Genomic DNA, 9933 nt, shown 5'->3' with positions numbered 1-9933 from the left:
CGGAGTCGCAAAGTTCAGAATGCCCATCAGAACGAGTTATCTTATTGAATTGGTATGTCATTAGCATTCATCCAATTGCAGTAGTGAATCCGTTAACCGCATGAATGGCAAATTCTGCGACGACCAAAGAAAGCGCCTCTAGGAAGGTGATGCAGTGGAGACTCATTAACAAATGCAGAACTAAGCAACACAAATTAGGTCTTATAAACAGAATAATATTCACAACACTTGAATTACAAACAGAATAATAGCATCCACCCCTTTTATGGCAGGGGAGTTAGATAGGTCTTGCAGACCAATGTAGAACATTTTATTGGGTAATCCATCATACATGTATACCTTAGTAAATACCAGAGTCTGAATCCTGCTGCCTCATCTGATTCAAAAGTCTCATCTACTTGCACCATGAACTTCTCTACATTCTGTCCTCTTTCAACTTTAAGCAGCAGATCAAACTTGGCAGAATTTTCAGTCTTCTGAAAGAGGAGAAAATGAGAGGATGGATAGATTGTCACTCTGTCAGCACTTGAAAGTTACTCGTAATTATAACTTTGAGATACCTAGTAAAGGAAATGAATGATGAAAGAATAGGAAGACATAAGGGCTACAAAAGCCAAGGTGAAAGGGCCTCAAATAGTTCATACGAGATCGGAGAGTTGGACATTCTTCTAATGGATTTTACAGCATGAACTGCTGCATCTTGTATGACAGGATCATGCGTCGGCACCATCAGCCATCAAGGTTCATGCCCATCTAGGACATGACCAATCTCATTATGACCATATCGTTCTCAACATGGTAAAACAAGTAGCTGCCAATAAAGTGGCACATGCGGTTCTAAGTCATTTACATGACAGTTTGATGCATTCTTGGTGTGGGAATGATGGCATATGGCATCTGATAGTATCGATTTCACAAACAAATTTTTCTCATAAAAAGATCAATTACAGTTTTATTTCTTCCTCCTGGAAACTGCTCCAGTGTCGAAGCTCTTATGCTCTTTAGTGCTTTCTAAAGGGGCAAAACATGAAGCAAAAGTTTGGTTCTCCTAGAACCCCAATTAGTAACTGTGATGGTATATTAGATTTATAGTCTTGAAACTCAACACTCAAACAAATTATATAAGCATGAAGACATGCATAGATGCAAAAATTGATCTTAAATAAGCAGACTAAATGAAGGACAAAAAGATGCACCAATTCAGAACAAAGTGGTGGGGAACTGAAAATATGCAATAAAAAACCAGTAAGGGCGTAGCTGAGTTTCTGACTTGGAATCCTAATGAAGTTAATCACCCAAATTCTCTCAAAGAATAGTGCAAACCTACTTATGGAGTCAAGAAAATACAAAATTGTTTGCAACTGTGATCAGAATTACCTTTTGGAGTTTCGCCCTCCGAAGAGCAGCCACCTAATGGACTAAACTCCTGAAGCTCCTTAAACTTCATCCAGGGTTTGACCCAGACCTTAGCCTCATATAGCTTTTTCTTCCCTCCATCAATTACCTCAATAGTTATGTAGTAAACAATTCCAGCTACAACTTGCTCTTTCACCTTCACTACTCGAACAAACTCAAGAAGAGCATTCTGCACCAAAAACACCAAATAAATCCAGGAAAATTAAAATACAACATTTAACATTTTTACGGATAACTCTAGTATATATAGAAGGTGCAACAAGCGCAAAAGAAGGTGGCTAAAATAGATTGCTGTAGACTGTGTGTGGTGTGGGATTCAAGAAAAAACTTTGGCATAGGAATAATTATTCATTGCGGAATAGTTATTCGTCATGGAACGATTATTCCCCAAGCTAATATTTTTGGTCCGTGAAAAGTTTCGAATAATTCTAGGTGAGGTGTCTTTTTTTTTTCAAAAAGGAAATGGAGGCAGGAAAAATGAGGGCTTTACGGCAAGAATAACTTATTCCAGCCTTCCCATGCAGAAGTTTCTTTACCAGCATAATACTTATTCTAAATCTTCCTCCTCCTCCTGATTCTAATCTTGCTAGAAATAACAGAACAGAGATTGAACAACGAAAGTCCAATAATATAAAACTTAAACCCGGATAAGGGTAAAAATCAAGCATAAATCTAATAGAACAAAGAGAGGATATGAAGAACAAATAGAGATTGCTCCTATCCTCACCGCTTTCTTGTCGTACTCTTCGACAGCGAAGCGAGCGAGCTCTTCGATCTCGACACTGTTCTCGATCTCCTTTGCATCACGAACTCCTCCCAAGGCGGCCATGGCGATCGGAAATTATTTACCCGCAGAATAAACCAACACCAACAAGAAGCAACAAAGAGAGCAAGATCAAATGCTTTCCTGAGATGCATATGGCCTCATGGTCTTCCTTTTATAACTTCTCCATTCCCTCCCTTGGGAAACTTCTTTCCGACCGTTGACTTTTCGGCAATCTTTAGCAGAGATTACTCTGTCCCCGCTGAATTCCCCTGCACTTTACAAACCGGTGTAACATCCGGTTCGTTTCGCCGCATTTGCTCTTCTTGAACCGGATTGTACACTGGCTCATAACTGAGAGGGGAGTTTTCAGGAGCTGCGTAGTTCGGAGATCAAATTCCGTGGGCTAAGCAAGGTTTTGGGGCGAGGGATAAGGGAGGATTAGTCTTTAGTTCTAGAAAGACTTGAATCATCAAGTGATGGAGTATCCGGGTCAAGGTGGGTTAAGTATGATCCAGGTAATGCCTAGAAGACTTGAATTATTTCAAGAAATGAACCGATAAGGATTAGATTTGATATGTTAAATTGGATCCGGTAAGGATTGAACTTGGCAAAATAAATTAATTTAGGTCAAACGGGTCATTTCATGTCATAAATGTCGATCCATTGGAGAATTTGGCTGGAGGAAGTATATATTGAGATTTTATACGTAGTTGACTTCATTCGACCGATCTAAACTGTTGCCGCCTTTACAAATGATTGTTCCCTTGGTAATCTTAAAATTATTTCTAATGTTTGTTTTTATAAGATAAAGTAGGTTAAGTTAGATGACAAGAAAAGTCTTCAAGTGGTCGTATGTGGAGAACAAGGAATAATGTAATGCACCAGTGGAGAGAGATTCCTAGCAGAAAAAGAGAAAAAAAAGAGAAAAAAAAAGAGAACTCCCAATTGCCTTTGATGTAGAAATAGGCAAAAGGCCAAGGTTGAGATATAATTTTTTAACTCTTTCAGCAAGATTAGCATAAATAATTCTTACTTGTTTAGTTGTAGTGATGAACAAGCTAGAGTCATGACAGTTACTGATAAAATCTTTAATACAAGGCACAATAATATTTTAAAAGGCCCCTTTCTGATTTGACTTACTAAAGTCTGGGGGATCTAGAGCAAAGCCTTTTTCACTATATGTAAGTTTATATTTTGAGGAAGAAATTTCACTTCATCACTCCTACCAACATGAGCTGTTTTTTTCAATTGCTTAGCACCTTTCTTCTTGATGCTCGAATCTCCTTGATCCAAACTTAGATGATAGAGTAGCATTCCTATCATCTTTCTAAAAATTAAATAAATACCCTTAAGATAAATAAATAAAAAAACTTGACTCAAATTAGATGCCGTTTTAGGACCTTTGCATTGTTAAAGGCGAATATATGTTGTAGTTTTTTCCTTAAAAACTAAAAGATACATTTAGTTTTTTATTAACATTGTGCCAAGAGATCTAGCTGCCACATAACTTTTAAATGCTTTGCATGTGCTACAAAAAATCATGTATTCAACTTCAAATAATATTCATATAATATAAATATCAAAAAATATATCTTAATTATTTTTTGCTAAAAGGCCCTCTTATGCTAGTTTCATTTTATTAAAACTTATCGGCACAACAAACCAGTTCTTCTCCTTTACAATTATAGAGACTAAAAGATGGGGATAGAAGAGAGTCCAGGAACGAGTTACAAGCATTTCTCTTAGCATATTTAGCTAATAGATAGGCACAATTATTGGTTGCACGAAGAGTGTAAGAGATTAAAAAATGACATAAATATTGGAGACTTTTCCAAATTGTGATAATATGAGAAATTTGCTAAAGAGGATTGTTAGATCTCGTAAATAAAAGCTAAACAATGGACAATACTTCTCTTTCAAAAATGGTATTAGATATATTCATCCATTATAACAATAATATCTCTTTTTTGAAAGCTTATGCTTCAACTTCTTCATAGAGCAAGGTGGAGAGAAAGTGGCTAATAACATTATTACGACTAAAGTTTCTCACAATTATTGCTGCAGTGGATTCAATAAGATTTGCTACTCTAGCCACATATTGAATTTTTGCATATGGATCCTTGCAAATATAGCTTGTTGTATATTTGTTCTCTAAAAATTATTTTTTGACTATATACCTCAAAATCATCTTAATTTTACATGGATTCCCTTTATATTAGATTTTTGACTAACAATTTTAAAATAACTACGTTGAGTATCATATGACACTATTACCCTTTTATATTAGTGCTCCTAAAAAAGATTTAACATTTAGTTTGTATTGAAAAGAGCTATATTTTTACATACATTTTTAAGATTCAATCAAAGGGATAATATATTTATTTTATATTTGAAATGGTTACTAACATCATCAACAAAAAATCTAACGGCGGAGACATCCATGCAAAAAAAATGTTTCGAGGAGTATATATGATTTTTAGAAACTAAATATAAATAAGCTATATTTGCATATATATATCATATAAAGCTATTGCATTTTGTCCACCCTATATGACGGGCTACATACTATGCATTAGATTTCGAATCATAGATTTTCTAAATGCATGACTATTGGAGATTGGCCAACTATCTATATGAGAATTCATCTATCGATCTAAATGAGAACTCGATTCATGTAACCTCCAAAATGAAAAGAGAATGATCATTTCTTTGTGTTGAGTCACAGGGTGATAACCATGAAGAAATCCAATCCTTGAAAGATCGAGAAGCTCCTGGAGTGCAAACTAAGAGTTGGAAGAAAATCACACTATTCGAGAAAATCAAACTCAAAAACTTAGGTGCTTATAAATTTCTGTTGAATTATTTTACATGCGACAACTAGGATCGAAAGTAGGGATACTTTTGTGAATCTCAACTCCAAGAGAAAGAGTCTTAATAAGCAATGTTTGTATTTTTAACCGAGGAGTCGAGTTTTTAATCATCTATATCAAATATTATAGTAAATCACATGCTAGAGAGTGCAAATAAGATGCAACATACATGCCATATTGAATCACTTTATATGCAAAATTAACAATGAACGTATCCAATTGCACGATCCACTTGCCATTGATTTGTAGAAGGGTTGATGAGATTGGTGACCTCAGAAATTGTTTGTGGAATGTCATCTGAACTGGCTTTGAAATTTGGTAAAGGAGGAACCCAAGGATCATGGATACGTATCCTTTTACAAGATCTTCGTGATAACATAAAATATCTATCAAAACATGAGAAGTTATTAGAGAAGTAAATTCTTGGATACGAAGGCCACCATCCTGCTTATCTTGATAGAATGAATCCCATACTTTAAGATACAAATGTTTCTTGTATTCTCTGAATCCCCATTGGAAATCTCTTATGAGATTATTAATTTGAGAACATAAGCTTTTTGGAAGTCTGTTGCTACGTGATATATACGAACTGATGAGAGGACCGACTTGATCATGGTCATACGTCCAGCATGAGCTAAGTAATTAAATTCCTATCCCTTTAAATTTGTTCTGGGAATTTTTCTTTGATAAGCCTGAAGCTTTGATCTTTTGATCTGCCCACAAATGGAGGAATGCCAAGATGAATTTCAGATGGGTGCATTTGTTTTAATTGAGCCAAATATCATGTATTGTTGGGCTGGTAAAGTTGAAGAGCTCTCAGGATAAACTTTGGCTGGGGTTGGGAGAGAAAGTAGGAGTGTGTGTGACTGACTGGAAGAAATGAGAGAGGAAGTATGGTTTTATGATTTTCTTCTTCCTTGTTTATGCGGGATTTGAGCCATGGCAAAATTCCAGGATGTTATTGGTTACTGGATTATTGCCGGGCCATTCTCAAAGAAACTACTTGGCCCGGTACCGTATACTGTTGTTCAAGAATATATCCGGCAAGTGGTGAAATTATTCTTTAAATTTCCAATAAAAACAAGTCTTTTTTTTTCCTCTATTTTTTGTCGAAAGTTCTTTTTCTCTTTCCGTGTTTTTTTTTTAGTTGTGTGGGAACAAAATTCAAAGCCGAATAAAGAGCATCGGCCATCGGCAAGCGGTTAAATAGTTAGAAGAAAACTCATAGCAGTCTCTCTGGCAAGATCTTTCGATTATTTAGTCCCTAAAAATGCAGTTGCGAGAGAAGCTATGAGAATCCGTGCAGCCGTTATTTAGTTCCACATCGATTATTCAGTTGGTAGATCTTAAGTACTTATACAGAATCAAAAAAATTTTATAATACTTTCCGGCTAGTCATTCTAGGTGAGGTCTTGAATTGTTAGAGAAGTTCTAAAGATATTCTATAGCTGCTTTGATGTTCCGAACATCTCGATGTAATGAGGTAGTTTCCTCGTTAATCCAAGAAATAGACATAATGCTTCCAATCCTAGCCATGAACCACCACAGCTTCGGCTGGAACGAGCCATCATCAGAGTTAATTTTGAAACGAGAACTCATTCCTACTCTTCCACACAATCCACAAGAGATAGTCTAAATAAGACTACCACCATTGATTATCTCCAGAATCCGCTTTGGATAGAACGAAGTAAAGAACTTGGTCCGTAGAGATAAACAGATATCTTCCAAACGGCCGCATGGTTATCCAAATAGGCGTAACACGAGCATCATTTTGCAAGCAATAATGCATGTATAAAACAAATAAATATAATTTGTCCGAGGATGGAGATTTTTGGTGCACCTTGCATTACAAGTGTAATATAAGCATACTTGCATGACATTTCAATCTGTCATAGATAACAATAACGTGAAAAAGAAAAAAAAAAGGAAAGAAAATAATCAAACATATAAAAATTTTGAAAACAAAGTCATGCTGGTAGTAACCAAATAAATGCAAGTTAGTTTGATTGAGAACTTTGGAGTCAGGTTGGACCTGTCCCAATTGGTCTTTTACCCGGGCAAAAAAAAGAGCTAATTAAAAATAAAGCTTCTGACTTGCGTCTGCCGGGAGTCGAACCCGGGTCTATTGCTTGGAAGGCAATTATCCTAACCGTTGGACTACAAACGCTTCGTATTGGTGATGCAACTAGTAAATATACATTTCTAGATTCTTTGAAGTTGATGCACCTTATGAGCTTCTGAGCTTGAACTTTTACATGTTTGTGGCTCCCCTCATCATGGCACATAGAATGGCACTAAAACTACCTCCCAGCTATTTCCTAGGAGAGGAAATAATTAGGTGGGCCTGGCTCTGCAAATGATAGGTACATGCATGCTTTGTTAGCTATCATCATAGATATTAATGATACTTATCTTCTAACTTTAGGTACAATATCATGGTATGAATTAAATATAAATTATAGACAACTCTATGGGCATGTTTGGCTTGGGGAAGTTGGGCTTTGGAATGAGAATGAAAATGAGTAACTTCCGTTCCAACTATTTGGTTGGAGAAAATCCTATTTCGATTCTAATTCCATGGGGAATCAGTATGCCCCAATTCTCAAAACCCAACCAAACTCTCCTCTTTTATTCAATTCCGATTCTGGTTTTCATTCCAATTCTTTCTAATTCTAATTCCAATCAATAACCAAATGGATCCTAAATCTTATTGATGCGAAAGTGAATCAAGCTGATAGGAACAATCTTCACTTAGAGCCAACCGTACTTCAAGTTAAAACAAAACAACAGGGTTCCAAATGCGACATAAATTTAGACTATGTCAGAGACGAACAGATCTAAATGGACTCATCTAAACCCAATAAAAATACCCAAAATCTACCTTTAAAGGCAAATTAAAAATAGCCAACCTATAAAAAGAGAATGATCGGATCTTCAATCACATCAGAGCCAAATTGGTCTCAGCACCAGCGCAACTCATTTGCAATTTCACATGCATTGCATGCATAGCATATGAACAAAGTTCTTGTCATAATCAATAAACAGTACATTAGGCTAAAAATTTGAAAAACTTTCATCTTGATCTAAATTTTAACCTACAAATGTGTCTATCATGGCCCTTCAAGGATGCAAACGTATCATTCATTCACCGACACGCAAAGCAGCGAATAATTTACTTCCCATCGAGCAATCGAACGGCATAACACAGCTAGAAACATACTCAACAATGATCTTTCCACCTCTTTAATATTGATCCATGGATCATCATCTTAGTGGCATCAATTAGTAGGGAAATTTTTCTAGTTGTGCGTTCATATCTTCATTAAAGAGTGCCATATGGTCACACTTGGAAGAGATGCCAAAGTGTAGTCTTGGAATTATTCTCTGATTCACATGGGCATCGTCGTATAATATCCGGCGCCACCCGTAGTTGACGATTCCTACTCCGACAAACCCACCACTTGTCTTTAGCTTGAGTTCCACAAGACCCCTTCAACACAAGCTGGATATTGATGACTAACTTGGCCATTTCCACAATTTTAGTGCTCCACAACACCTAACTCCTACCTTTTTTTTCTCTTTTCCACACGCCATGGCAGCTACCTCCGCATTCTTAGTATACCTAACTTTTTTGGATGGACATTATCTTCCATTCCAACTATTTGGTTGGAGAAAGTTAGGTTTCTATTTCAATTCCAAACAGGAATGGAAATGCTTCAATTCTTCAAATTCAATTCCTACTCTTCTTCAATATTCTATTCAGAACTATTCTGATTCTCGTTCTAATTTATTTTGATTTCGATTTCAGCTGCAAATTAGATGTGCTTTAAATTTTCTGATCAGTCAATTGGAGCAAGGATTGGATTGCGATACACAAACAATTAAGATTTTCATATGAAGCATTTCCATTTCAATTCCAAACAAAAATGGAAATGCTTCAATTCTTCAAATTCAATTCATACCCTTCTTTAATATTCAAATTTTATTCTACTGAGAATACGACTATTCTGATTTTCATTCTAATTTATTTTGATTTCGATTTCAGTTGCAAATTAGATGTGTTTTAAAATTTCTGATCGGTCAATTGGAACAATGATTGGATTGCGACATACACAAATAATTAAGATTTTCAATTGGATTGTGGGATAATGCAAGTAAAATCATTCATGTGGTTACCTACTTCTACTATTTGAAGTAACTACTGGAGGCCTCCTCCCTCTGCAAATGAATGCCGGAAACTGTTCAGAAAAGACACTAGATACCAAATGGATCCCAAAGGCCAGCTATTTGTGTACCAAAAAAAAGAAAAAAAAGGCCAGCTATTTGTGTACCAAAAAAAAGAAAAAAGAAGGCCAGCTATTCTGCTTGTACTACTTTTGGGTAATTATTGGGACTCTTGGCTCGGCATCCATCGCGTGTAGTGATGCGGGTCATACCTTCCACCTTTAATGTTAAAGAAGTGGCATAAGTAATGCTACTAAAATGAAAAGAATGTGGCATAAGTAAACACTTGTTGATGAAATAATATAGTTATGTATTTATCCATATAAAGCTCTCTCATGCCGACATTAAAGTTGAAGAGGAATAACGAAGGAAGAGAATTATATTTCTATCTAGGTTTACAATGTACATGAGCAGTCTTTATATAGAATAGGAGGCCGATGAAATTTAGTAAGGCCAACTAAGTTTGGCACAATGTTCTACAATGATTCTAACAATTAACATCATTCTTGTATGATTAGATGGTTGCAACTAAATAGCCATCTAGAAATTATCTATTGAGCCAACCTGATCAAGTATAGTTTAAGTTCTTAATCTTAAAATTTATAATATATATCATTGTAAATATAATTTATTGCATTTTTATACATTGAAAATTAT

The 9933-nt window shown here is 35.6% G+C and overlaps 1 protein-coding gene and 1 non-coding gene across 2 annotated transcripts; both read right to left on the bottom strand.

Moving 5' to 3' along the window:
• Nucleotides 1-181: 181 nt before the first annotated feature.
• On the bottom strand, nt 182-4301 carry LOC103706285 (cysteine proteinase inhibitor A-like). The gene is made up of 3 exons (XM_008790344.4): nt 2144-4301; nt 1378-1585; nt 182-476 (listed from the first exon to the last, which is right to left on the bottom strand). The coding sequence occupies exons 1-3, from the start codon at nt 2243-2245 to the stop codon at nt 469-471; spliced, it is 318 nt and encodes a 105-aa protein (XP_008788566.1). The 5' UTR covers nt 2246-4301; the 3' UTR covers nt 182-468.
• Nucleotides 4302-7147: 2846 nt separating this feature from the next.
• Nucleotides 7148-7219, bottom strand: TRNAG-UCC (transfer RNA glycine (anticodon UCC)). Its single transcript has one exon. It is a non-coding gene; the product is annotated as a tRNA-Gly (tRNA).
• Between the last annotated feature and the right edge of the window lie 2714 nt (nt 7220-9933).

Source organism: Phoenix dactylifera, chromosome 8 (genome assembly GCF_051530095.1).
Source record: "Phoenix dactylifera cultivar Ajwa chromosome 8, Ajwa_hap1_PhDact_Kaust_v1.1, whole genome shotgun sequence".
Lineage (NCBI taxonomy): Eukaryota > Viridiplantae > Streptophyta > Magnoliopsida > Arecales > Arecaceae > Phoenix > Phoenix dactylifera.
This window is presented reverse-complemented; position numbering and strand designations above follow the sequence as displayed.

Coding starts and splice junctions, on each gene's coding strand:
- LOC103706285 (XM_008790344.4), bottom strand. CDS start 2,245: ATGGCCGCCTTGGGAGGAGTTCGTGATGCAAAGGAGATCGAGAACAGT. Junction 1,586..2,143: donor AAGAGTACGACAAGAAAGCG/GTGAGGATAGGA, acceptor TTTTTGGTGCAG/AATGCTCTTCTTGAGTTTGT.